The sequence below is a fragment of the Exophiala oligosperma genome (assembly GCF_000835515.1).
Source record: "Exophiala oligosperma strain CBS 72588 unplaced genomic scaffold supercont1.1, whole genome shotgun sequence".
Lineage (NCBI taxonomy): Eukaryota > Fungi > Ascomycota > Eurotiomycetes > Chaetothyriales > Herpotrichiellaceae > Exophiala > Exophiala oligosperma.
The window spans coordinates 2,431,026-2,457,117 of NW_015622818.1; the positions used below are offsets into that span (position 1 = coordinate 2,431,026).

Here is a 26,092-nt window from a genome sequence, read left to right on the forward strand (position 1 = left end):
CAGAGGTCGTTTTATGGTAGTGACTGTTGGGAAGAAAAGAAGAAGAAGAAGGAAGAGAGAGGAAAGGAGAGACGGTTGCGTATTGAAATAGGGCTCCCAAGGCCTCGTATCTAGATGAACAGTGAAGTGTTGATGACGGCACACTTGGGAAATGCGGATTGGACCGGAGATGGAGTATTCACTGGGATTTGAGACTTTCCTCACTTGTCCTTCACCTCAACCTCACAGCGTCGAACATGGCCGTTGTGCTTCTTTCCGCTTGTCTCGTGAGGGAAAAGGTAATGATGACCACTCTTTCAAGGTCAACTCAGCCTTCAAGGCAAAGGCTGAATGATTGGACAGTGAGTGTTTCCTTCGTAGCTGGAACCACGATGACGGGAGCTTCACTTTATCCCAAAATTTCATGCAAGCCCACTTGCGTATTTCTCACCGGTAAAGCCATGTTCTTCGTTGTGCATGTGGTGAGTAGGGTACTGTACCTGACTCGAGGTTCACCGTTGTTTTATTTATCTGTGAGTTTGATTGGTTGAATCCGAGTGACGACAACCCGACCGGGGGCATCATCGATGCATCTCCGGCGGGAATGGGCTGATCCTGTTTCAGGTACCCAGATGACGGGTCTTAGATCTGATAAAGCCTCATCTGAAACGTGTCCATTTATACGATGTTGGGCTGGACTTTGGTGTTTGAAGTGATTGTAACTGGTTGTGCCACGTGGGCAATCGTGACAGACCAATGGGGATTCATCCGGCCTTCAAGGGGGTCGAAGGAATATGCAATGTCCATGTCATGGCAATGAGAAGACCCATTGCTGCATCGGGTGCCGTCATCGCGCTGATGCAGGCTCTTTTTTCGATGAGTCAAAAGTTCTCCGTTCAGACACGTATCGTCCTATTGCAATTTTTCCGAGCAGGACTTTTGGTATATCCTCGATTACTCAAAGCATCTGCGAGTCGAGAGATGAGAACAGATTGCTCCAGGCAGACAGATCAAAATCCGGTCCGCCTTGATGCATAGTACTATCCCAAAACTCATCAAAGGAGGGAGGAAACTCTAGACCTGTGCCGTCGGTGTCGGCTCTACTGAGGTCAAGTTGACTCGTTGGCAGTAATCCGTCATCACCCAGGGGGTTCAAGTTCCCCCCGTCGTAAGTAGGATTGCGCAGGGTTTCGTTCGATGATGAAGTTGTACCACATTCCTCCTGCGGATATACCTTATGCTTTGATGTTACGCCACATATGGACTTTAGAAAGCGACCGAGTAATGGAGAGACGTGCTTTGCATCCTCAAACATTTGTAAAGTCGCTTTGACCTCGGCTCGTATCTCTTGCTCATCGACTTGATCTCGATTGAAGCACAAGTCCATTACGAGCACGACTAGAGCAAGATGCACATAGTGTACAGCTATCCCCATGCGTGCCGCCTTGATCCAAGGCATGCCATCCTCCGCAAGATATCTGTGAGACTGGATGACTGCCCGCGCTGATTCAAGACATGCTTGTCGAGAATACGCATACCGAACATCGGAAGATTGTCGGACTAGAAACCGGTGATGAAGCTTGCATCTTCTGCTATGGGCTGCTCTTGTGATACAGTAACGCAGGATAGGGATGTTGGGATATAAAGTCTCGAGGGTTTTCGCACGATGGCGACAGTCTGCGTCGATTCTGAAGAAGAATGGCAGGGTCGAAATGAAATGGACCAACTTCTTGTCTAGGTTTATGACTTGCTCATAGGGCATTGCCTCAAGTTTGGACGAATCCAGGGGCACGCTATCAGCCAACTCGCGACACAAATGGGCCAGACGGATCCTTTCGAGCATGTATGTCATACCGGTCGGGCGCGTTTCCGATGTCGGGCTAGTGCTTTCTCCTAGCACCACCTCGTCGTCGTCACAGTCTTTGGGAAGCTTGACATTGATATGATTAGGGTGAGTGAAATATGTGCCCTCTTGGGGACCCGAAACAGTCGACCATAGCCTGGAACTGTAAGCACATGATCTTTCAAGAAAGACAGACGTACCAATCTGTTGAGGTTATAAACCAAAATACTCTCCGCTTCACCTCGCGGTCAATTAGATCGCGAATACTAGTTTCTTTGCTCGATGAAGATCCCCAATCCGCGTCCAATCGATGGAGGCCGAGATCCCTAGCCATTGTGGCGGCAGATGTCGCCAAGAAACGACCTCTGGCCGAAAAGCCATCTAGATGAATGGTCACCACCGTCATAAAAATGTAAGCTTGAACGTCCTCCAAGGTTCCTGAAGTATTTCGCCGCGAATAGTCGAGGATATCCAGAGCACCTTTGCTAAAGACTTTGGAGAGCTGAAGGAAGTCCTGAGTATTGGTAGACGGCTGTGGGCCGTCTGGAGGCTCGTAGAAAAAAGCGGCCAAAGCAAGAATGGAGAGTAGGAGAGCGGCTTGTCCTATAGGAATGGGATCGCCCTGTTGGAGCTTGAGATAGAGGGTCTTCATGAGTGAGCGCATTGTTGGAATGTGAAGAATGCGAACAAATAAGTCCCCAGCAGCCTCGTGATATTGGAAGAGCATAGCTGCAGTTTTGTAGTCGGGGAAGGTGATGATTCTCTCGTTCCGCTGATCATACCCAGATACTTGGGTCGGCTTGAGAATGTCGGGGACGCTTCTGATTCTGAAAGATAGCTCATTCGATAGCATGTGGAGCTATGCGCGTCAGTGTTGCCCATTTATGTGCCTCTCAAGGACATTCAGGGTTCGGTTCACGTACCACTGAATCCTCCCTCGTCGCTACATTCTCAAGTAACCGTAGTTCAGCGTCTCTCAATTGGTGCACGCTCGAAGGCGTACCGCGCTCAGGTGTGAACATCTGCCGCTTATCAAGATGATAATCGCCTGAACTATATCTCGCCTCAAGTTCATGCTGAAGCAGTTGAGCCTCCAGCTTCTCGATCCGGTCAAGTAATGGTGTATTGCTCAGGGTGGTAAGATTGGAATTCTTGTCTGGATTGTTCCATGGAGGGACCAAGAAATGGCAAGAGATGCCCCTGGCCGAGCAGTTCGAGCATGGCTGAACACGATTGCACTCAAACACAGTCAATTTATTTTTGTGAACAACGTTTTGATTGGTGATCACCTTTAACTTCTTGGTTCTGATGGGAGATCATGGTCAACCAGCTTTAACCCCAGAATCTCAGCTTTAGAGACGGCTTACCTGCAGGATTGACATGACACCGGATCTGGCATACTTATAACGTTAGCAGTCTGAGGTACATGTAGGCGTGACAACTGAGCAGTCTACACTCTGTGGCGTATCTGGGATGCTACACATGTAGTCATTACTCAGCGACAAACAAGAACCTCGACGAGGCTGAAGAAGCCAAGGACGGGCCTGAAGACAAGGCTGTTTACTCCGTACCTGACCTAATTACAGTAGATTTTTTTAAGTGATGTCCCACCTAAGATGCCTCGAAAATCCGGCCTATTTCCGGTTAAGTCCCACTAGTCGCTCACGCTTAATGATGACGTCTCAGCAGTGCTGTAGGTAATTGGAAATGAAACACGATGCTCCGTGAACTTTCGTTGCAGGTGCGTTTGGTGAGAGTCGTGGTCATGAATCCTCCACCAAGACATTTCAAACATCTCAGAAGCTGCCAAAGCCGTGGCTGGTGGTAGTATTCTCCATGATGAGTTCGCGACCATGGCTCCCTAGGAGGCACTACTTTGAAGTAGCTGACCAGTCCTGGTGAGCATGACTCCCTGCGATTGTGCTCTACACGCCTTGTACACGAACTGACCAAACCTCTAGGTTCCCACAAACCCTACGAGAGAAGGTTCAAGACTATCTTACACTCGGATGGATCAATAGATTCCCCGTCATACAGTCCATTGCACCTGCCACCCTGGTCTCCCAAGTCCTTTCAAAAGTCCTCGGCTCTCGAGTCTCTGACTATGTCTACTTCGACTTTGCCTCCGGAGCCGGTGGACCAACACCGTACATCGAGAAACACCTCAACGATCAGCTACACAGAGAAGGCAAGGAGGATGTAAAGTTCGTTCTGACCGACATCAATCCACACGTACAAGCGTGGGAGGCCATTGCGAAGAAGAGCCTAAACATCAGCTACATTGAGCAGAGTGTCGATGCCACGAACGCTCCTAGTGCCGAAACACTCCTACGGAATGTTCCTGGGGTCAAGGACAAGAAGATCATGAGAATGTTCAGTCTATCTTTTCACCATTTCGACGATGATCTCGCAGCTAGGGTGCTGCAGAACGCCGTCGAGACATCAGATGGATTCTGGTAAGTTATTTTCATGTCGGACCTCCCTCATTCTGCAGGTCTGAATTGGTTTATACAGCATCTTCGAACTACAATCACGTCACTTTACTTCCTTTGTCACTGTGAGCCTGCTATGGCCTTTGGCTATGCTCATTGCGCCCATCTATTTCTGGCACTCACCTTGGCATCTCTTCTTCACTTACCTTATGCCTATTGTCCCCTTCATCTGGGTCTATGATGGGTATATCTCGTGCCTAAGGACGAGAACTCCTGAGGAAGTTGAGGCTCTTATGCGAAGTCGTGTGTCAAGGGAGGATTTGGACGGTTGGAAATTTCAATCTGGTCAAATATGTCATACTTGGCCAATAGGTTGGCTATATTGGATCATCTGTTACAAAAGCGATTGACTTCTGAGCGCTGACCAAATTCTTCCTTTCACCTGTCGCCATGTCTCATAGCACTTGTCAACAAAATTCTGTACAGCTCATTGATCAGACCTGCAACGACCTCTGCTTTTCCCTTGACTCTTCGACAATTCCTTCATGCTCTTCTCCTGGCCGAGCCCATACTGGTACAGTGTCTCTCGGGTCTGCAAAAAGAGCTTCAGCTTGCGTCCGCTCTATGGCTTTTCTGGATGATTAATGCCAGGCTTTGGACCAGTGATCGGCTTTGGCTTTTGCCGATTCGAGCGAATTCCTTGCTTGTGCTACACTTTGTTAGCACTTGCAAATCAGACTCAAGAAGTAGATCGGTAAGTCTTACAGCCATGAGTGACAGATGCATTGGACGAGAAGTTTGTAAAGAAGACTTGATCGCGGTCACTGTGAATTGTTTTGAAGAGGTTTGATGATGACCTGCAACGCTGTCATGTTGTTTGCTTATATAGCAATCTAAGCGCCGTCTCTAGCAGATGGACATAGCGCTCGGCAAGCACAACATGCAATGTATGTTCCAGAAAGACTCAGTAATGACACAGCAGACGCCAGCCAATGCGTATAGCCCTGTTCTCGTGCGGAGAGAAGGTGCGGCAAGAAGTCGATCATTATCTACCACTCCCTCGCAGCCAGGCCTCCCATCGTGATACAGAACCCTTCTTCGTCGCGCTGAAGATGCATATATAGAGGTATGGTCTCCAAGAGTTGATATTTAGAAAAGAAGGGGCCGAAGGTCGAGATTCGGGCCCGAGAGGTGCTCTCGTTTCTCCGACCCATAGCATCTATACACCGTAGAAACGATCCTTCTTTCTTTTGATAGGAAGTCCTCTAAGGATACCCAATGAGAGATTGGTATGGGGGTCCTTTATCCCTAGGCGCCTTATAACCAGGAGATAAGACCTCTAGAACGTGTAAAATCCGACTGCAGGGCTCTCAATACAATGTTGAGTCTACTGGCCGTAAGGAGTAGGCAGGCATCGTAAAATCAGGCGACCAGCACACATCCTACAAGTAGACGGCCCTCACCCAGGAACATCACCACTCGATCTTGCATTTGGTAGCAACTCACCATGAAGTACGACAACGTGCTCGTTTTCGGTCCAACAGGGGGCGTCGGAAGCGCTGCAGCGCTCTATGCCCATTCTCTAGGTGCCAAAGTCTGGCTAGCGATGCGAGACACGGACAAGGCAATCTCAGGTCTCACGCCCGAACAAGAACAAAATTCACCCGGTGCGTTCATGCGTGTCCAGGCAGATCTATTGGACGCCACATCCGTTGCGAATGCCGTTCGACAATCGGGTGCCAAAGCGGTGTTCACGTATGCGTCGCGAGATGCGTCCGCCATGCAACTCGCCGCCAAAGCCATGAAGGACGCTGGCCTGGAATACGTGGTCCTGCTCTCCTCATCCAGTCTGCAACGAGTTGGCGATCTTCGAGCGGTCGAGAGGACCGACTTTATTCCATTCATACACGCCCAGGCGGAGCTCGCCATGGAAGATGCCGGGCTTGCTTTGACGGCCGTGCGACCGGGTTACTTTGCCAGTAATCCTGTGAACAATGAGCTAGACCGGTCACAGTCGCCGGCGCGGGTTCGATTGTTTCGAGCAAGGGAGAATCTCTTCGACCCGGTTGACCCTGAGGACATAGGTCGCGTGTGTGGGAGCGTGCTCGTCACGAGGCCTTCTCAGGGCCAGAAGGAGTTGGTGTACGTCCAAGGCCCGGAGATCATGAGCAACAACGACATCTGGAAGACGATTGTCGAGGTCACGGGGGAGAATATTGACATTCAGCATGTGGACAAGGAAAACTATGTGCAGTCGATGGCGACGAAGATGCCGATGCCCCTTGCGCAGTATCTCGCCGGCTTGCAAGAGCAGGACGGGGAAAGGTATGATTTGGCATTGTTGGCACAGACAAGGGGAAATGTGAAGAAGTATACAGGGAGGGAGCCGGCGGTCTTTGCAGACTATGTCGCCAGGCATAAGGATGACTTTAAGTCCCTGAAGAAGTGAAGGGAGGATCTTCCTGCTTCAGTAGGTAGTCTTCCACAATACTCTCTCGTACGATTTGACGCCTAGACGGCGACCTTGATACTCATGTATGGCTGGTTTCGGGGAGTGATAACGAAGGGGGGGAATCCTGGAGTCTTCTCCCGAGGTTCAAATAGTGGCTGCTGTTGTTGTTCTCCAAAGACTCTCGTAAACGTCACTAAAATACTGAAGTGGAGACGATCATGAGCGTCGGCATCTTTGCACAAGTCTGATCTTCTCGTGGGGTGAAGCCACATCTTTCTCTTAGACAGAAATAATCTTGCAAGAGTTGTAGCATCGTCGTGGAATTTATCAAGGATATCTAAACACCAAACCAGCCCATCTTTTTCCTACGTCCTTTCTTTTTTGGAGCTCTCTCAATGGCTTCAGCTGCCTCGTCTCTGAAAGCTGCGTCTGGAAATGACCGCTTCAACGACGAAGCAGCCAAGTGGGACAGTAACCCCTTTGTCCACGAGGCCAGCAAACATGCATTGAAAGCCATAGTGGCCAAGTTCCCCGCGCTGAGACAACCTCCCGGCGAAACCGGTCTAGATGTCCTCGAGATCGGCTGCGGCACAGGCCTCCTCTCGTCCATCATGGCTCCCTATGCGAAAAGGATAGTGGCCGTCGATGCCGCGCCCGGCATGATCGATGTGCTCAAGGCGAAACTACAGAAACCCGACGCGCCCCGCAACATCACCCCCGTGGCTGTCCTTCTCGAAGACCCCGAGGACAAAAGTCTACCGCCTCAGGACGAGCGGGAACCCGACGGACGGCGGCTGAAATTCGACCTGATCACCTCGCACCTGGTGCTGCATCACATTCCGGACCTCAAGGGGGTCTTGACCACCATGCTGGGCTGCCTGAAGAGCAACGGGTGGGTGGCCCTGACCGACTTTGAGGACTACGGTCCAGAAGCGAAGGCCTTCCACGCACAGGCCAAGATGGGGGGCGTCGAGAGACACGGAACCAACGCCGACGCCATGGAAAAGCTCATGAACGAGGTCGGCTTCGTCAACGTTCGAGTGGTGCGGGCATGGAGCATGGACAAATCCGTGGAAAAGTACGAGGGCGAATTCGGTAGTGCGGGCAAACCGACCCAGCCCGGCCAAGGCGAGATCAGGAGTTTCCCCTTTGTCCTCTGCATGGGCGAGAAGAAGTATTGTCAGCCTTGATCGTGATAAAGTTGACTCGGTGGCGACGCGCGATGGCTGGCCTATCGACTCCTCCGACGTCGAAGGCGTTTTGGCATTTTGTTCAGCCACCAAGATGCCACTGTGGACAAAAACAAAAGATGGCTTGACTTTTTGATTGTGGCACTTGTTGCTCCGAGCTTTCTTGGGTAGACGAACGGGTTTGCACCACGCTAAGGTTTTTACATGCCCTATCCACAAAATGATATGCCGGCCACGAAACCCAGACCCTGAGAGAATCATGTCTCCTTTAGCCGTTGAGATGCGGAGGTTAGAACCGCCTCAATCAGGTAAATGGCTAGAAGCCACAGATACGTTCTACCTTACTGATATCGTTGGTTAACTTTTCTTCTGTTTTTTCCTTTCCCCGACGTCTAGAATCAATAACTAGATCGACTAGTTTCTGTTGTGATTGATCTGTGCTCACAGCCTTGCCCGTGAATGGTCGGAAGCGGAGGAAGGCTGGCTTGGAACGATGCGGAGAAACTTTGATCCAGAGTCGACACTACCGAAACTCTCCATCCGCGACTACGAAGTTCTCGTCCTCGTAAACAAAAGCCTCTTTCATTTTTCATCCCATTATGCTCGTCTATTACTTCACGACGGGGCCCTTCGTCCAGATAAGGCGAGTGTCCTCAATCATTGTTGAGCTCTAGAACCTTTCTGCAACAAGACGAATATGGTCTTCAGTAACCTTTCAACACGACCGTACCTGTCAATGGACCTGGCGAACGGACCTGATGATCTGTGCGTGTCACCATGGTTGCCCACGCACCTCGTGTTTGCACACGTTCAATTGCTACAGCAGCCGCAAAGGCCACGGTGAGTGTCCAGCATGGCTTTTGCCAGGCGGATGTTAGTCTTTTGTCGATGCTTTGAGGGTTTTCGTTGTGTTTTTTGGGTCTCTACAGCCTATATTGAGACATTCGTGGCTTTTCAATTTTTACAGTACTTTCGGGTTCGTTCATCTGGCACTACGACTATCCCCGTGCCTTTTTTGTAGACACAAAAGCACCTCTTTTTCTGGCTTGAAATCGTGTTCCCCAAAAAGCAGCAATGTGAACAGAAAAGCAGTATGACTTCTTTCGAATCCGCCGTCGCATCGGCCATTGCGTTGGGGGCATTATCGGGTTGTTTTGTTCTGGTTCGGTTTGTGGCACGTATTGCTTTCGTCAAGCACGTTGGACCCGATGATGGCCTCATCGTACTTGCATGGGGTGCTGCTGTAGCGCTGGCAGTTGTTGCTCATCAACGTAAGTTGATATTGATATCCCTTGTCCTATGTAAAGAAGAGCACTAATGCATTGTGCGACCACCAGAGAGCAACGACAATGTATCTTCGAGATCATCATCATCATCCTCGTCGTCGTCGGAAGCCGGAAGTGGCATGACGACGCTGCTCAAGCAACTGTGGTCGTCGAATCTGACCTACAACCTCGCCGTCTTACTCCTCAAAGACTCCCTTTTATTGCAGTATCTTCGATTTTCAAAGGATATCGGGTACAGGCGAGCGTGCTGGGCGTTGGGCGCCATCATCACCATCTACGGAGTCACGGCCTTCTTCGTCGGCATTTTCTCCTGTCAGCCGATCAACTTCAGCTGGAACAACAAAGTCTCGGGCGGCAGGTGTATCAATTTCCTGGCGTTTTGGCTCTTCAACGCATCTTTCAACTCTGCCACAGACATCATCGTCTTCGTTTTACCTATACCAGTGCTGCGGGCATTGCAACTCCCCAGACAGCAACTATGCATCTTGTCTTGCATCTTTGTCCTTGGGCTCTTGTGAGTTTTCAGATCGAAACGGGTGCTATTCGGAATGACTGACTTTCCCCCTTTCAGTGTCTGTATAGCATCAATCATCCGTCTAACAGCAGTGTACTCGGCCATCGTCACGCAGAAAAACGACCCATCCATAGCAGTCTGGTCGACAGTCGAAGTGAACGTTGGGATCATCTGTGCCTGTCTACCATCGATCCGCCACCTGTTGGCACAGGCTTCGCCTAGGATCCTAGCCGCTTTCCGACCCCGTCTCAACTTTCCTCAGCACCATCCACCACAAACTCCCACCACTGTTAGCAGTAGTTTCCCGCAGACTTCCGAAGAAAAGAAAACAGCCACATTCGAACTAAAGGCGTGCACTTCGGACAGTGACGCCGCATCATCCCACCACAGTCCAACCACTTGGCGTCAATCCGACGAGGAAGCCATCACTCCACGAGAAACACCATCATCTCCGACATCTGTATATGAATCTACCCCTTCCTCGCCCTCCATATCAACCATCAGAGCTGTCGACGATCAGCCCGAAGAGGAAGAAAACGAACGAGAAGACAATGACGACAATACTAAACCCCTTCCTCTCCCACCACAACCTTTCATTCCTGCCCCTGCCACTCGCCCTTCTGGCCCTCGTCCCAACACCTCCTCCTCCCGCCCACAAAAGCCACAACATTCTCGCACCCACTCTCGTTGGCGCTCACGGTCCCGCTCCCGATCTCGCACACGTTTTGACCTGGCCATAATTCCCGAAGCCGACTCTAAGCGGTCGAGCATAGTCCAATTCCCAGACTCTAGCCTCACACGTAATACTACTGCAACTAGTAGTAGTCCAAAGTCACCTCTCCGACCTCAAGGTTCACGACCACAGCCATCCGCCCAGACAGTTCCTCCTGTATCCACCATCACGACTCCCAACACCACCACGCCGTACCACCGCATTGCACCCTGGACTCAGCAACAACACCTGTCGGTGGCGGCGTGGTCTCCTTCATCCCCGCCGTCGTCGCCGGAGAGGACTTCGACCTACAGCTACGAGATCCTCGGCGGACCTCGAGCGCAAGCCCGCAACAATACCGACGACGCAAAGTCACCTTCGTCGCCCTCGCCCCCCTCATCTCCCAACAAAGGGACCGCCACGACGGCCGGAGGCGGTGGTTCCAGACCGAAATTGTTCGGCCCCTCATCCTCCGCCATCACCCCGTCCAAATCCATGCGGGAACGTGCCGCGAGGGAAAAGGAACGAAACCGGCGGAAAGAGAGGGAACGAGAACGAGAGGAAGAACGTTTACAAGAGCGGTCGAGGCAGAAACGGGACGGTGAAAGACCCCGGGGCCCCAGAGAGATGACATGATCACGATATGACACTTTCGACGTAGAATTCCTCCTTCTGTTTCTTTCTTTTTTGGGCCCAATACATTGGACCTAATACATACCCAGGTATCCAGCCGATACGGTGTATATATACATTTATGTTTAATCTAGGGTGATGATGTCTAGGCATTAATATATAACTGCGTGTGCTACATAAGTACAGCTTTATTTCAAAATGCTTTGCGCAAGCATTGTGCATTCTATAGACATACACATACCCACGAACACACACACACACACACACACACACACACACACACACACACACACACACACAGGTCCATAATAGTATCATCACTACCCATACAGAGAGTATTTGTGATTTTTATCATGCTTTTGAGTGTATGATTCTAACCCCAGCCCTTTAAGCTGCAGACAAAAGTAGTGAACACAACGACTTCTACGGAGCGCATTTTCTGGGCACAGAGCGGTGCTTTTGATTCTCTTCGTGTTTCTCCAGATCTAAGGAGTGGTCGAATTGCGCGAGTGTCATGATTGACTAACATGGTGGTAAACGTCCTCTCGTTAGGTATTGTCGATTCTACCCTTGAATCTAGAAACGGTTAAAGAGACAGCGGTTTAACAAACGGAATCGATTGAAGACTTGATATGTGACTAGTTACAATGTGACACTCTCTTGTCTAATACCCACTTCCTTCTTGCCCATCTTGCCACTCTCAGGCCTCAAATTGGTTCAGGTTGTGTTTCTTTTTTTTGACCAAGCCAGGAAAATTGTACAAGCGATTTTGGAACACGTCTGTAGAGCGAATTTGGTCAGTGAATGATCGCACCTAGGATAGATAAAACAACATACCTATGTGAAGCTCTTGGTGAAGCTGACGACGACCTCCTTCAGCTGTTGCTCGAGGTCCTTGCTCAATTGACCCTCCTTGTCAATACTTGCCAAAAGCTCAGCTTGATCAGCCTTCAAGTAGGCGAGGAAATCAGACTCCCATTGAAGGATCTTGCTGACTGGAACGCTGTCCAAGTGTCCGTTGACACCAGCGTAGATAAGAGGAACCATCTCATTGACAGCCATGGGTGAGTATTGCTTCTGCTTCAAGAGCTCGGTAAGACGTTCACCACGGTTGAGGGTCTGCTTAGTGGCAGCATCAAGATCGGAACCAAACTGGGCGAAAGCGGCGACTTCTCGGTATTGGGCCAAGAAAAGCTTCAGAGAACCAGCAACTTGCTTCATGGCTTTGAGCTGTGCAGCTGAACCGACGCGTGAAACAGAAAGTCCGACATTGATAGCAGGCCGAACACCCTTGTAGAAAAGTTCACCTTCCAAAAAGATCTGACCGTCGGTGATTGAGATAACGTTCGTTGGAATGTATGCAGACACATCGCCGCCTTGAGTTTCGATGATAGGCAGAGCTGTCAAGGATCCTCCACCGAGCTTGCTGTTCATCTTCGCCGCACGCTCCAAGAGTCTGGAATGAAGATAAAACACGTCGCCAGGATACGCTTCACGTCCTGGAGGACGGCGAAGAAGCAGGGACATTTGTCTGTATGCAACAGCTTGTTTCGACAGGTCATCATGGATAATTAGGGCATGCTTGCCATTGTCTCTGAACCACTCAGCAATAGATGTCTATAACAAAAGTAGTCAGTAAAGGTTCGTGGAGGTCAAAAAAGTAGGAAAAGTAGGAAAGCGACGACGAGATGGAGGAAATGCAGTGCCAAGAACTAGACAGCCGAGAAAATAGTCGATGGGAAGTAGTCGTGAACAAGTCATTGGTTGAGTTGCTAGATATTAGTTGAAGACGATGCGTGGCTTCAAAAATGGCGAGAGACAATTAGTGGCGAGATAGCAATGGTGGTCCAGTCAGGATCGCCAACATCGGAAGCTGCCAGAAGAAAGGCGTTTTTTCTCGCGGTGCTTCCAATTATCTTCATGATCCTTCAGACTTTCAGAGCAGGTGAGGCGTAGCCGTGAAATATACATGGGGAGGGCGAGCTCCAGAAAGACAACCGATCCAGCTGCAAGGAACAGTAAAATGAGTCCAGGAAGGACACCCTTCCGATCTTCCGAGCGAACAATGTGGTCCTTGCTACAATGAAGGGGAAATGAAAGTGGAAAAAACTTACACCAGTGAAAGGAGCAATGTACTGCAGAGGAGCAGCTTCAGAAGCCGTGGCCGCAACAACGATGCTGTACTTCATAGCATCGTTCTCCTCAAGAGTCTTGACAAGCTGAGCGACAGTAGATCGCTTCTGACCAACAGCCACGTAGACACAGTAGAGCTTCTTGGTCTCGTCATTACCAGAGTTCCATCTCTTCTGGTTCAACATGGCATCAAGAGCGACGGCAGTCTTTCCGGTCTGACGATCACCAATGATCAACTCACGCTGACCACGACCGATCGGCACCATGGCGTCGACAGACTTGAGGCCAGTCTGGACTGGCTGGTTGACAGATTGACGAGGAAGGATACCGGGGGCCTTGATTTGAGCACGACGTCTCTCGGTGGTCTTGATGGGGCCCTTGCCATCGATCGGGTTACCGAGAGCATCGACGACACGACCAAGCATAGCCTCACCAACCGGAACATCGACCTAGTATCATTTAGCTCAACATCTCCCATTGAATCCGGGTGATCCTACAATCTGGCCGGTACGCTTAACAGTTTCTCCTTCTCTGACGAGACGATCGGAACCGAAAAGCACAACACCGACTTGGCCTGCTTCCAAGTTCATGCACATGCCCTTGACACCGGAAGCGAATTCGACCAGCTCTTCGGCCTGGACATTGCTCATGCCATGAACACGGGCGATACCGTCACCGACGGACAAAACACGGCCAGTCTCAGCGAGGCCTGCCTCCTCTTGAACTCCGCGGATTCTTTGCTCGAGGATGGAGGAGACTTCGGTAGGAGAAGCTTTAGCATCGGCAGCGTATGATCGAACCTGTTTTGAGGCGGCATTGAAAGGTGCGGGAGCAGCGACACGGGACTAGCAAAGATTTTGATTAGCCGGGAACTCTCGAATTTGGGATTCGAAGCGGCTGATATTGCGATCTGAAGCTTGGAAAACAGTTTCGCCAGCTAGTCGATGGTCATAGAGATGCTTTCGAAGCTTCCAGGCTCGAACAGAGGAGAATTTGAGCTTACCGCAGCTATTCTTCCCGATGCTGAAATAGCACCGGCAATGCGGCCGGACTGGCGTAGAACGTTCCTCGACATCATCTTGCCTACTCGCGAAGCTTGATATAAAGGACCTCCGAGAAGCAAAAGGCGAAATGAGATGGCTCAAACGAGAGGGGAGAGGAGATTGATACACTGAGGTGAAAGGTGAAGAATACCTTAGCTCTCCTGGACTTCGGGATTGCAAGGCCTGCCAAGCGACTAAAAGTCACGTGAAGAATATTCTGCTTCGAAGCACAAGGGCGCGCACGTCGTACATACGGCGGAGTAGTAATGCTCCATGTGCTCCAACTTTCTTACGAATGGCTCTGTGGCTGAGTGGACTTGACCAGGCAGGATTCAGGAGGTATCTTTTTCTGCATAACGGCTGCGTATCGTCTCATGGAAGTCATCTAAGAGTCAGTATGTTTACATGTACAACGAGAAACCCAAGAAGACCGCGCCATGTCGACCCCCAACCCTCAAAAGTCGTCCCTTCCTCCGCCGTCTAAAGACAAAGCGGCTTCCCCGAAAGTAACCTCTGAAGATGTTGAACTCGAACCAGTACAGAATGGTTCAGCAGAACGAGGTCTCCCTTTGGAGGAGGATATTATGCAATGCGCCCGCATTGGCGCTCTCGAATTCATTCAGAAGATGATCCAGTCTGGGAAATATACTGCGTCGTACAAGGATGAAGAGGGCATCACCCCCCTTCATTGGGCTGCCATCAACAATCAATATGCCGTGTGTAAATACCTACTAGAACAAGGTGCAGACGTCAACGCGAAAGGAGGAGAGTCTAATGCGACGGCTGTTATGTGGGCTTCTCAGAGATGTCATTTCTACATCGTCAATCTCCTGCTGCAAAACGGCGCTGATCCTCTATTGACCGACGGGCAAGGCTACAACATCCTCCATCTGGCAACCATCGACGGGAATGCCCTCCTGATGATTCTCCTGCTGCATCAGAATATACCTGTGGACATTCCGGACCCTCAAGGACACACAAGCTTGATGTGGGCAGGATACAAAGGCTGGCCTGCCTGTGTTGACCTCCTTTTGCGCTGGGGAGCGAACGTGAATGCAAGAGATGATAATGGCTATACCCCTATACACTGGGCTCTGGTCAAGGGCTCCAAAGCCTGCTTGGATAAACTGCTGGAATACGGAGCGGACAGATCTGCAAAGACCAACGAGGGCAAAACACCAAACGTCTGTGCCGATGAGATGAATACGAAACGAGTGTATCATCGTTCGTTAGCCGACCATGGTTATGATGCCTCGGGCAATGTCAAGACTCTCCCACTTGGCCTACACACTGTAGTTCGTGATCGATCTGCGATGGCCAAGTTTTTCTTCCTCTATCCTTTCACAATCATCCCGATCGGTCTTTATATCATTAGTCACCTCAGCATCTTCATTGGTCTCCCGATCTTTTTGGTGGTGTGCTTGGGAATGCAATACATTGCACAACGAATTGCCATGATCAGTCACCTCGAATATCACACCATCCATAAAACACCCTATCTGGCAGGCATTTTTGCTGGCACGTTATTTTGGGTCGGCTTCAACTATCTCACCGCGATACTACCTGCCACATTTTCCTCAAATCTGTTGTCAAATCTCTCGTTTGCGGTTTTCTATGCCGGCACGAGCTACTTCTACTTCCTCTCTATGTTCCAGGATCCCGGTTGGGTTCCTAAGTTGGCCTCACGGAACCAGCAACGCGCCATGATTGAAGAGCTCTTCTCGCTCTGGAAATTTGACGAAGAAAACTTTTGTGTTCAATGCATGGTTCGCAAGCCACTAAGGTCCAAACACTGCCGCCGCTGCCATCGCTGTGTGGCCAAACAAGATCACCATTGCCCATGGATACATAATTGCGTCGGAAATAACAACTTGCGCCACTTCTACATCTACATCCTTTGTTTGGAGGTGGGCATTATCCTTTATGTCCGACTGGTGCTCGCCTACCTCTCTGTGCTCCCCACTCCGAGTGAGGACGCTGTGTCGAAGTGCAACATTCTTGGCCCTGGACTTTGCGGGTTCGTGCTCCGCGATCCCTGGACTGTAGCTCTTGCGTTTTGGGCCGTGCTTCAGCTCGTCTGGGTGACGATGTTGATAGTTGTGCAGTCGGTACAGATATCCAAAAACCAGACAACTTATGAGAACATGAAACGGCATGAGCACTCTCATGAGAACGCACCTTTGCTGCCGCAGCACGTACGACCGGTCACGCAGGGTGTTACGACAGCCACGTCCTCCCTCAACGACACAGCGGCTGCTTCAACACGGATCAACCCTGTCCCACGACGTCCCGAGGGTTGCCTTTCACGCTGGAAGAAGATTATTGGTCTCGATGCGTTCTTAGCCACCGCGTCAGATGCCTCGCATGGCAAACTCCGGTCTCGAAATTCGAATTCCTTCAGTCGCGGTATCATCGGCAACTGCAAGGATTTCTGGTGCGATCCGGCACCGGTTTTTGGCAAGAGGAAGAATGGAGAGGGCTTCCTCGGCGGCGAAGTGGTGGATTACGCACATATGTACGATGTACCTCTGAGACTTCGGAGGGGCGCTGGTGGAATGGCATATACCAGCGTTGCAACGGACGATGATGAGCCATGATTCTTTCGGTTCTGATGGGAATTGGAGCTTGTAAATTTTGATTCTTTCTTTGCCGAACCGAACGTGAAGCTCCCTGGGTGATTCACGCGTGAATTGAGCAAAGGTTCCTGGGGATTCTTATTTTGTGTCTCTTTCGGGATTGATGGATCGACGATCGGCAAGGAGATCCAAACAAGATACCATTTTGTACAGAAATCTTTGGAAACCTCTTTTTTCCTCACCTGGTCTCGCGTAGTCGTGATCATGTTCAACTTGACTGTTTCCTGACCCTGACCCTGCAAGGCAAGCCTCCCTCCATTGGCAAGGTCAGACTGTTCGCACTCACTCTGTCGGGTAGGAGGACGTGTTCGTTTTGGACGTTACCGTTGCTTGTCGCTGCGTACCCGTCGGCGAGGACCTCGTCAAATTCCCATTCCGTACAGATCCTGACCAAGACCCACACGGCCATGACCTCTGCCATCTTCTTGCCCAGACACGCCCTCGGCCCGCCGTTGAAGACAGGAAACTCGAACGGTGACTTGGGTGTGAAGTTGTGCCCGCTGCGGCTGCGGTCGTCGTCGAGCCACCGCCGCGGTCTGAAGAGGTGCGAGTCGTCGCCGAACACCTCTCTCGCCCGGTTGAAGGCGTGGATGCACCAGACCACCACGGCGCCGGGAGGGAGGTAGGTCCCGTCCGGGAGCGTGACGGGTGGTTTGTCCGTCGCCGTCTGTTTGATCTCAAAGGGAACGGGAGGGTGGAGACGGAGGGCCTCGTAAAAGGTGGCGAGCGTCAGCGGGAGGTTCGTGGGTTGCAGGGATGCCACGTCGAGGGCGGCCTCGGCGTCGTTCTCGACAACGTCGGGGATTTTGGTGGTGACCTCGGCCCTGAGGTCCTCGAGGGCGGTCCGGTGGCGCAACAAAGCGTACAAGGTCCAAGTGAGCGACTGGGCCGTGGTGTCGCGGCCCGCGGACAAAAAATTGAGGGCGGCGTCGGCGACCACTAGAGGGTCGGCAAGGGACTCGATGAGCGAGTCGATCAACGTACCACCAAAGGCGTCCTCCGGGATGGGGTCGTCGGTGATGAGGCTCTCGAACGCGGCTCGCGACCGGCGTCGACGTGCGTTGGAAACGATCTGACGACCGAATTGCTTGACAGTGGCCAGGGAGTCGCGGAAGTCGGACCCCGAAAAGACTTCGGTGAGACGGTAGAGGGGGTTTTGAAATCGGAGGCTGATGTGGGACGAGGCGTGGTCAAAGGCTCTGCTGAAGGGAGACGAGGCTGATATTTCCATCTTTGGTACAACAACAGCAGAAGGCAACAAAAAGTCAGATGGTGTTGTGTGAGAATGGTTTCAAGTTTGGGCACCTGGGTTTGGACCAAAAACAAGGGGGATGAGGAGGAAGGGGAGGGTTATGAGAAAGAGGGCAAAAAAGGTCATTATATAGTAACGTAGTCTCTTACATCGTATGCCATGTGTCCGACGACAGTGGTCGTGAGGTCGTGAAAGATTTGTTGTAAATCGACGACGGTGCCGTCCTTCGCTGCCTGCGAGAGTTGTTTCTTCGTCATGTCGTTGTATACTTCGGGCAAGACATGTTCGACGAGAGCGTCCAGGTTGGCTCCACTGAAGAATTTCAGGCCGGCTTTACGTTGAGCTCGCCATAGGTCTCCCGTGGCGTTGATGATGCCGTACCCTGTATACATACATAACATTTGTGAGTAGTTTTATAAAAATATAACAACCAGCTTAGTCTAACGATCTCTCTTCACCCTCACCTCTCCATTTGCCTGGCCCACGCGGCGCCTTGTGTAGGAAACAAACAACAGAACAGAAACGAAGGGATCTTTTGTGGTGCTCTGCTTACTCACCGAACAAGTCCCACGATCTTGATCTGAAGAACTCTCCCTTGGTAATTGTCGATTCGTTCTTCAAGACAAACTCCAGGTTTTCGGGGCTGTTGATGACCACCCCAGGCGGCAACGTAGGGACCGAGATCTCAAAGGTTTCATGGCCAAAAAGCTGCTGGCACTTGACAAACCAGTCGAACAATACGTGACGCGGTTTGAGGAATTGGATTGCATTCCCGACGATGGGAAGAGTATCCGGTGGACGTCTGGGTGTTGTGAAAGTACTTTGAGTTAGAAAGGTAGTAGATGAATGACTTGGGTACCTAGGTAGGGATTGTGCTCCGTAGTATTCCTATCTGTAGGTAGTAAGGATATAACTTGCCTTAATTTTTGACCATTTCGATGAATTCCAGGACTTCTCTTGCTCGAGACGTAGTAGAGGGAACCAAGTGTACACAGCAGTAATGCAACGAGGCTTGTCCAGATCATTTCTTGACCCAAACCGGGGGGAGCGTAACCTGGAAATTGGTTCGAATCGAAGGGATTCTGGAACGTAAAGGCGAGGCCTAGATACTGCAGTCCATGTACTCGTCGTATCCGTATGGCTCATGGACTAAAGTGTCGTCCTTAGGCCGAATAGAGCCGCGTGCACGGGGGACATGCGCCAAGCTATTGTCATTGAAGGGTTCGATGTGTTGGGAAAAGATTACGAGTGCAGATAACTCGTGGCAAGTTGAGTAAACAGGAGAATGAGCCAGTCGGGGCCAGCCTGGACTCCGTACCTTGCTTGGAGCAGTGCGAGGGTCTACGGTATTAGAGTCTGCGAGTCTTTCAATTAGGGGGTTTATGATGGCCCCCACAGCTGTCAGGGCTCAATCTATTGGGTCTTTCGGGGGCGGTACTTAGCCTAGGCTGCCCCCCCGGGGCGATTGTGTGGTGATATCGTCGCCTGTTGATTCGTCGGCATTGCATCCAGCTCACTTGGACACGATCATCATCAATGACCAGTCCAAAAGTCTCTCGCATCTCGCATCTCGCATTCTTGTACTCCGTACGGACTGACCTACCAATTCTCAGTCCCTCGTGTGCCTCGATTTTTGCGGGTTTGGAAGTGGCGCCTCCAGTCATCTGGAAGCTCTCCTTATTGTCGCTCATTACTCGTAACCACCCTCGTTCATGGCTTAAACCTCGGTTTCAGTTGTGTTTCAAGCATTGCGATAGACAAAATAACCCACGTCATCATCATTCGGTGTAAATTGTTGAGTCTCGCTTGATGCTTTGTTGGGCGAGGACCACGACCATCGTGCAGCCCAAAGGACAGCAATGTCGCCCTCTGCAATGCACAATAAGGTCACACCGCCCTACCAGCGACCTAATTTATATATTCACGGTATCGGCGTTGAGTATCCTCCTCACGAGATCAAGCCGGAACAATTGGCCACTCTCGCAAAGCGCCACTATCCCAGTTCTCCAGCGTAAGCGTTTGTCCTACCTGCCTGACTGCCCCCGTGGGATCTTCCAGACGCTGACAGGTCGCAGACTTGACAAAGTGCTGACGATCAACGAATACACCGGCATCGATGCTCGTTCAGCGATTGGGACCATCGACCACCCGATCGCCAACGGGCCTGAAGCCCCTTCAATAGCCGAGTTGTGCGAGGTGTTCCTGGACGAGGGCGTGAAGCTGTCCGTGCAGGCATGCCGCAAAGCTCTGGAACAATGGGGTGGTGATCTGTCAGAGATCACGCACGTTGTTGCCACTACTTGCACCAACTCCGCCAATCCTGGTTATGATCACTATGTCGTCAAGCAGCTCGGCTTGGACCAGAGCATAGAGAAAGTCCTCCTCCATGGAGTCGGCTGCAGTGGAGGACTGGCTGCACTTAGAACCGCTGCCAACATCGCTCTTGGCTCCAGCTTCCGTCGAAAACCAGCGCGCATTCTGGTCTTTGCCTGTGAAGTTTCTAGCACCCTCGTTCGATCTGAACTGGACTCGATACACAAGGATCAGGAGATCAGGATAGGTGTCGCGCTCTTTAGTGACTGCGCGTCCGCTGTGGTCCTGGGAAATGGCTTCAGCGATCGATACGATGAAGAGCCGATTCTAGAGCTTCTGGATTGGGATCACCGAATCATTGAAGACACTGAGAAGGATCTCGGATTCGACGTCGACCCTGTCGGTAGGTTTTGATTTCATCACCACCATCACAGACACAGCTTGCCGTCTGACATTGATCTAGGTTGGAAAGTCGTCTTGACTCAGCGAGTTCCCAAGCTTGCATCGGCAGCAGTGCCGGCCATGTTCGAGGATCTGGTCGGATCGATTCCCGAGTTGGTCGATGCAGGCAAGTTCAAAGCTGCCGATTACGACTGGGCGCTTCATCCTGGTGGTTCCACCATTATCACTGGAGTTGAGAAGACCATGCATCTAAAACCTGAACATCTTCGCGCCAGTTATGAGATATACATTTCGCATGGAAACAGTTCCAGTGCAACCATCTTCAGTGTAATGAAACAGCTACTGAAGGGAGATACCACCGAGCACATTGTCGGATGCGCCTTTGGGCCAGGTATAGCTGTGGAGATGATGATCTTCAAACGTGGCATCTCGGGGTCGAGTTCGGAATCAGCAAGTCCGACAGCATCTCTACCAGAGACACAGAGTCCTCCATAGAGAGAGAGAGAAGGCGTCATGGTACGCCTTACGATGTCACCTACACCTTTGCCAGTGTCCTTAGATACTCCGTAAGAAGAAGAGAATCGGTACGAGGTAGGTAGATGTGCTTCGCCACAGAAATACAGCGAATTAGAAACGGGTCGAATCCGGCTTTTCTCTCTCTCCCTCTCATTCTGTTCTATCTTTTTACACGAACAATGCGATTTCTCATCTGGAACTCTTCTCACTTGCTTCTGCCAAGGGAATGAAACAAGTCATCGAGCATCTCCTTTTTCTCAAGATCTTGTATGAAAGACCAGATGCTCGAAATGGTTTTCTCATCCATGACAGTGCCAGCTAATGTCCGGAACTTCTCTTCAATGTCCCCAGGCTGTGGTGGGTTCTCCCTGGTGCCCCTTCGATGAAGTTCCCTTCGTTTGAACAATCGGCCATCCTTTGTCGTGAGCGTGATCGTACACCCATGACGGAACGAGCGGCCCATGGCATCGATCTCATTGTCAATATGAGCATGCATTCGAGGAACCATGTCAAGAACTCGCCTATCATTCAACCGATCGTTGCTAAATTGATGTATGCCGGCATCTCCATCGATGGCAACCACTGCCAGGCAATAGAATAAATTCATCTGAGCTGAGATCAACCCGAGGGGCTTGTATTCCCAGGCACAGTGACGATAAGTCACCTTGGAGCATCCAACATCGATCTTTTCAATGTCCTCGGCGCTAAGACCGCTATCACGCATAATAACGACCAGCCCGTCGAGCGCCGTGTGTATACTGGCGACCGTGGCATATGGCTTGTAGGCGACATTGAGCGTCTCCCATCTCGATCCGAGGCCAGCAAGGAGATGTTCCGCAGCCGGAGAGCTACTGAATGTCTGGAGGAACCCGCCGAATGACGCTTCCAGAACGTTGTGAATACCAGTGAAGCCTTTGCGGGCAAGCAAAGCTCCGTTGATTCCATTCTGGGCAGCCACTCCTGCATGCATTCGTTTCACCATGGACCCCTCTTGGGCGGCCATCAATCCAGAGGCAAACGAGCCAGCGATTCCCAGTGCATTCTGTGTCTTCTCCGTGTCAAGACCGATGACCTTTGAAGCGGCTGCCGCCGCTGTGAAGACGCCCGTACTCCCTTGGGGATGGTGTCCACGATAAAACAACCCAGAGCCTGTTGCCATGCCGATTCGGAGACCGACCTCGTACGCAGCAACCGTAGAGGTTATGAAATCGCGGCCGCTGCAGGTGCCCTCACTCTCGGCGAGTGCCAGTACGACCGGGATTATGATCGAGCCAGGATGATGTCCTCCGTCAGGGTGAATCTCGTCAAACTCGAAACCATGGCCACCTGTTCCATTGGCTAGAGCCGCTAGTGAGGCAGATGTCTTGTTGCTTCCACCGAATATGGTAGAGCAAGGCTTGCAGTCTTCCTCCATTGCCATTTCCGCGACCATTCTACCCCATGGCGTCTGGTTTCCGAAGATAATAACACCCAGATTATCCAAGATGAGTTCCTTCACGTAAATGACAACGTCCGCAGGGATCTGTTCGTAGGAGAGAGTCGATATAAAGGCCGCGAGGTCGCGAGTTGCTCCTGGCAAAAGATCGGGGGCATCAAGTTCGAGTATAGAAGCCGCCATGGTTCTAAATCTGGCTGACGGAGGTAGTGTTCTTGCCGATGCAATATAGGGAAAAAGATAGGAGAAAAATGATTTAGCTGGGATTCCTTCGAGCAACAGCTTACCTCTGCCAGGTTTGAGCCTTTATATCAGGTTAAGCAATACAAAGTTCCCTTTTCTTACCATTGATAATGCATCTTTGGCCAGGCTGGTATACCGGCGGCAAATCGGTCCGGTACCGGCGAAATTTCACTCCATCATGGCAATGTTGAAGTTGATTATCAAGAGTTGAATCGAAGTCGGAATTCGAAAGTAAATCGGACTCAATGGCCGGTCTCGGATTTGAGACAGTCGCGGACGTTCGAAGCCTGCCCAGCAAGACCCCGGACGACTACCCCATACGGGGGTGTTGCTTGATACAGGCTCCACGCGTAACCTGTCCTCCGAGCGGCTAGTCACGTTATTGGGACTTCTGCATGCCTTGAGTAGCCAGCTGGTATTCTACCTAATCCGCCATACGCATGTTGACTACGATACTCCGTGCACTCTCATCAATTCAAAATACCTACCTTGGTACTCTCACACGGTGAGTCTGAACAGTCAACCAATGATAATTAACCAAGCTAGCTTCCTCTGGGTTAGCGCAGTTTTCTTCCAACATGTTCGAAATTTACAGGCGAAGATGTACGAGTATTCGTATTCGATATGAAGTATGTGCACTTTCAAGACGTTGTGTTTGTACAAAGGTGCTGCCATATATAGTCCCTCGGTATCTTGACTTCACCCAAGAATGGATAAACACGCAATAACTCAGTACCAAAGATGGGAATCCCTCGACTCTCCCAAGATCTGCTTCCTTACGCGGAGCGCACTACACTATCATCAGCCTCGCAGTCTTCTTCACAGCAAGAAACAAAGCCGATTACCTCGTTGATCATTGACGGTCCATCTCTCGTCTATTACATATACAACAAACTCCTAGCTTACAAAATTTCAAACAGTCCCACTCTCATCGCCCAACAGCCGAGCTATGAAGAGATCAACCAATGCATCACTAGGTTCCTCCTTGACCTCGACGCTCGGGGAGTTGAAATCCAAAGACTATTCTTCGATGGCGCCTTGCCGGTATCCAAGCGTGAAGTGCGCCTCGAGCGAATGGAGAAACTTCGCCAACAACTCGATGCGTATCGCAAGACATTTCCGGACTTCCCTTCCCTGCCAACTCTTCCGGACATAAATTACGACAAGGCGCTCTGGAGCACGGCCATAATATCGAGCCGGAAACTGACACTTCCCGCACCTCCATTCATGGTCGCCAGCGTCATCGAATCTCTGCAGAAGAGTGGCAAATGGCGGGACACCGTGCAAGTGGTCAATGGTGAAGCCGACATATTCTGTGCCATGCTCGCAAAGGAATCCGGAGGCTGTGCCATCCTCACCAACGACTCGGACATGGCGGTTCATGACATTGGGTTTGACGGTCGGATTGTGCTACTCCACTCTCTCGAGAAGAGAATTACGTCTTCTTCACAATCGTCGAACGCCGCTGTTGACGGACAGATCACCGCCCTGGCATTCAATCCGCGCCAGGTCGCCGAAAGGCTACAAGTTCCATCACTGCTCAGGTTCGGGTTCGAACGATACCTTGACCCGAGCTTATCAGTCTCCATGGTCAAAGAGCGCGCCAGACAGAGCGATAGACTTGACGATGAGACTCTCGGGGAAGACTACAAGGTATTTTCGGAGCAGTACGAAGAGTTACCTTCTACTCCTACTACGCTTCTTTTGTTCCCACAACAACAACAACAGTCGTGTATTGTATTGAACGATCTAGACCCACGGACGGCCGAAGTGGTTTTGTGTTTTCCTGACTCCTCACCGAATGTATACCTGACTCCTATGAACGAGGATCCTTCGCGTGACTCTTCTTGGTCTTACGGTTCTGATATTCGACATTTGGCATATTCACTACTACTTCTCTTTTTGCGAGTAGTACAACGGTCATCATCATCATCACCACCATCATCGCCAACAACAATGACGAGCGCCACTCCTCCGGACACTTTAGAAGGAGTCACAGAGTACTCCAGAAAGGGGCAACGAATCACTTCGACCACTCTCAAATGTTTAGAGGTGTCACAGATCCAAGAACGAATATCGACACTCTTACAGTCGTTGCCGGGAGGAGGAGACAAGACCACCACTACCACTTTTGTTTCTCATTCGATATCGGAATCGAAATATTCGACAAGACACCCACTACCAGCACCAGCACCATCACCACCACCACTGTTGTTGACTTGGTACACGTTCGCTTTACAGTCCGTAAACGAGCAAAAACTCTCAACAGGCAAGACTCCCTTTTCGACCACTCAAGTCTTTGGCCTCTTTGGTCTCCATGATGATGCTCAAACGACGGCTTCAACGCAACAACCCCCAAAAAAACTGTCGTGGGATGAGATGCATCTGTTAGGAAACATGCATGCAGTACTATACTCTCTACGTATCTTACGGCAACTTACACGGTACGTAATGGTGACAGCAGCAGCATGTTTGTCCCAAAGTGGAGGGAGAGAAGGAGAGAATGGCGGCGGCGGCGGCGGCGGCGGCGACGACGACGACGACAACAACAACATTTCGGACGTGCTCGTGATACTGCCGAATCTTTTGTCCAAACTTGACCAGATGCCAAGTATACAAGATTTGTTTCTTGACATGCACGACCTGAGACGAGTGACGAGTCGGTTGAACTTGAACATTGAGACCCGGAATTTGGCCGTCGTCACAAATCTCAACACTGTGTTGAAGTCTTCGCCGACCGGTAAAAACCCAAGCCAAACTCCAAAAAATAGAGACCAGGTTGCCCAGTCGGAGGGAATGGGGAAACAACCTCTAGTATCGACCTTGACTACGCCAGACGGTGATGATGGTGACGACGACGGCGACTGGGAAGGAGGAGGAACGACGATCACGAAACATGGTAAGCGCAACAAGAGAAAAAGAAGATCAAATCGGGCCGATTCCTCGAACAAAAACAAAAGTCCCAACAACATATTTGATCTCCTGGGTACATTGGTGGATGGATGATGAATTTATCGTTGGAACTATTGAGTCGAACTGACAAAGCACGCAAAAGTTCGCTTGACAGCTTGGTCGTTA

The 26,092-nt window shown here is 50.8% G+C and overlaps 9 protein-coding genes across 10 annotated transcripts; 5 read left to right on the plus strand and 4 right to left on the minus strand.

Annotated features, from left to right (window-relative positions):
* Positions 1-937: 937 nt before the first annotated feature.
* PV06_00846 lies at positions 938-3,323 on the minus strand (the record flags this gene model as incomplete). Of its 2 annotated transcripts, XM_016401402.1 has the most annotated exons (5): positions 3,190-3,323; positions 3,112-3,127; positions 2,746-3,060; positions 2,023-2,681; positions 938-1,979 (listed from the first exon to the last, which is right to left on the minus strand). In XM_016401402.1, the coding sequence occupies exons 1-5, from the start codon at positions 3,219-3,221 to the stop codon at positions 938-940; spliced, it is 2,064 nt and encodes a 687-aa protein (XP_016268455.1). In that variant the 5' UTR covers positions 3,222-3,323. The 2 variants fall into 2 exon arrangements, with proteins under 2 accessions (XP_016268455.1, XP_016268454.1); XM_016401401.1 differs by having other exon boundaries at positions 2,746-3,127.
* A 244-nt stretch (positions 3,324-3,567) lies between these two features.
* Positions 3,568-5,122, plus strand: PV06_00847 (uncharacterized protein). The gene is made up of 3 exons (XM_016401403.1): positions 3,568-3,720; positions 3,784-4,278; positions 4,337-5,122. The coding sequence occupies exons 1-3, from the start codon at positions 3,659-3,661 to the stop codon at positions 4,662-4,664; spliced, it is 885 nt and encodes a 294-aa protein (XP_016268456.1). The 5' UTR covers positions 3,568-3,658; the 3' UTR covers positions 4,665-5,122.
* Positions 5,123-7,101: 1,979 nt separating this feature from the next.
* On the plus strand, positions 7,102-8,019 carry PV06_00848 (uncharacterized protein; the record flags this gene model as incomplete). Its single annotated transcript, XM_016401404.1, has 1 exon — positions 7,102-8,019. The coding sequence occupies one exon, from the start codon at positions 7,102-7,104 to the stop codon at positions 7,894-7,896; it is 795 nt and encodes a 264-aa protein (XP_016268457.1). The 3' UTR covers positions 7,897-8,019.
* Positions 8,020-8,824: 805 nt separating this feature from the next.
* PV06_00849 (uncharacterized protein) lies at positions 8,825-11,214 on the plus strand. Its single transcript, XM_016401405.1, has 3 exons — positions 8,825-9,167; positions 9,234-9,696; positions 9,754-11,214. Exons 1-3 carry the CDS (start codon positions 8,990-8,992, stop codon positions 11,042-11,044), a joined length of 1,932 nt encoding a protein of 643 aa, XP_016268458.1. The 5' UTR covers positions 8,825-8,989; the 3' UTR covers positions 11,045-11,214.
* A 428-nt stretch (positions 11,215-11,642) lies between these two features.
* Positions 11,643-14,358, minus strand: PV06_00850 (ATP synthase subunit alpha, mitochondrial). Its single transcript, XM_016401406.1, has 5 exons — positions 14,178-14,358; positions 13,672-14,019; positions 13,156-13,623; positions 11,879-12,658; positions 11,643-11,821 (listed from the first exon to the last, which is right to left on the minus strand). Exons 1-4 carry the CDS (start codon positions 14,250-14,252, stop codon positions 11,879-11,881), a joined length of 1,671 nt encoding a protein of 556 aa, XP_016268459.1. The 5' UTR covers positions 14,253-14,358; the 3' UTR covers positions 11,643-11,821.
* A 115-nt stretch (positions 14,359-14,473) lies between these two features.
* PV06_00851 (uncharacterized protein) lies at positions 14,474-17,154 on the plus strand. The gene has a single exon (XM_016401407.1). The coding sequence runs from the start codon at positions 14,655-14,657 to the stop codon at positions 16,812-16,814; it is 2,160 nt and encodes a 719-aa protein (XP_016268460.1). The 5' UTR covers positions 14,474-14,654; the 3' UTR covers positions 16,815-17,154.
* PV06_00852 (uncharacterized protein) lies at positions 16,380-18,506 on the minus strand (the record flags this gene model as incomplete). Its single annotated transcript, XM_016401408.1, has 2 exons — positions 16,380-18,084; positions 18,255-18,506. 2 exons carry the CDS (start codon positions 18,504-18,506, stop codon positions 17,062-17,064), a joined length of 1,275 nt encoding a protein of 424 aa, XP_016268461.1. The 3' UTR covers positions 16,380-17,061.
* A 220-nt stretch (positions 18,507-18,726) lies between these two features.
* On the minus strand, positions 18,727-19,338 carry PV06_00853 (uncharacterized protein). Its single transcript, XM_016401409.1, has 2 exons — positions 19,024-19,338; positions 18,727-18,907 (listed from the first exon to the last, which is right to left on the minus strand). Exons 1-2 carry the CDS (start codon positions 19,249-19,251, stop codon positions 18,800-18,802), a joined length of 336 nt encoding a protein of 111 aa, XP_016268462.1. The 5' UTR covers positions 19,252-19,338; the 3' UTR covers positions 18,727-18,799.
* Positions 19,339-19,706: 368 nt separating this feature from the next.
* On the plus strand, positions 19,707-21,471 carry PV06_00854 (uncharacterized protein). The gene is made up of 3 exons (XM_016401410.1): positions 19,707-20,116; positions 20,181-20,821; positions 20,882-21,471. The coding sequence occupies exons 1-3, from the start codon at positions 19,965-19,967 to the stop codon at positions 21,313-21,315; spliced, it is 1,227 nt and encodes a 408-aa protein (XP_016268463.1). The 5' UTR covers positions 19,707-19,964; the 3' UTR covers positions 21,316-21,471.
* Positions 21,472-26,092: the final 4,621 nt, after the last annotated feature.

Bases quoted from the DNA above. Each gene is read 5' to 3' on its own strand.
- PV06_00847 (XM_016401403.1), top strand. From the start codon at position 3,659: ATGATGAGTTCGCGACCATGGCTCCCTAGGAGGCACTACTTTGAAGTA. The intron at 3,721-3,783 runs GTGAGCATGACT...CCAAACCTCTAG, and splicing joins GAAGTAGCTGACCAGTCCTG to GTTCCCACAAACCCTACGAG. The intron at 4,279-4,336 runs GTAAGTTATTTT...TGGTTTATACAG, and splicing joins GAGACATCAGATGGATTCTG to CATCTTCGAACTACAATCAC.
- PV06_00849 (XM_016401405.1), top strand. From the start codon at position 8,990: ATGACTTCTTTCGAATCCGCCGTCGCATCGGCCATTGCGTTGGGGGCA. The intron at 9,168-9,233 runs GTAAGTTGATAT...TGCGACCACCAG, and splicing joins GGCAGTTGTTGCTCATCAAC to AGAGCAACGACAATGTATCT. The intron at 9,697-9,753 runs GTGAGTTTTCAG...TCCCCCTTTCAG, and splicing joins ATCTTTGTCCTTGGGCTCTT to TGTCTGTATAGCATCAATCA.
- PV06_00850 (XM_016401406.1), bottom strand. From the start codon at position 14,252: ATGATGTCGAGGAACGTTCTACGCCAGTCCGGCCGCATTGCCGGTGCT. The intron at 14,020-14,177 runs GTAAGCTCAAAT...AATCTTTGCTAG, and splicing joins CATCGGGAAGAATAGCTGCG to TCCCGTGTCGCTGCTCCCGC. The intron at 12,659-13,155 runs GTAAGTTTTTTC...CTTTTGTTATAG, and splicing joins ACATTGCTCCTTTCACTGGT to ACATCTATTGCTGAGTGGTT.
- PV06_00851 (XM_016401407.1), top strand. From the start codon at position 14,655: ATGTCGACCCCCAACCCTCAAAAGTCGTCCCTTCCTCCGCCGTCTAAA.
- PV06_00853 (XM_016401409.1), bottom strand. From the start codon at position 19,251: ATGAGCCATACGGATACGACGAGTACATGGACTGCAGTATCTAGGCCT. The intron at 18,908-19,023 runs GCAAGTTATATC...CACAACACCCAG, and splicing joins CGAAATGGTCAAAAATTAAG to ACGTCCACCGGATACTCTTC.
- PV06_00854 (XM_016401410.1), top strand. From the start codon at position 19,965: ATGTCGCCCTCTGCAATGCACAATAAGGTCACACCGCCCTACCAGCGA. The intron at 20,117-20,180 runs GTAAGCGTTTGT...GACAGGTCGCAG, and splicing joins CACTATCCCAGTTCTCCAGC to ACTTGACAAAGTGCTGACGA. The intron at 20,822-20,881 runs GTAGGTTTTGAT...ACATTGATCTAG, and splicing joins ATTCGACGTCGACCCTGTCG to GTTGGAAAGTCGTCTTGACT.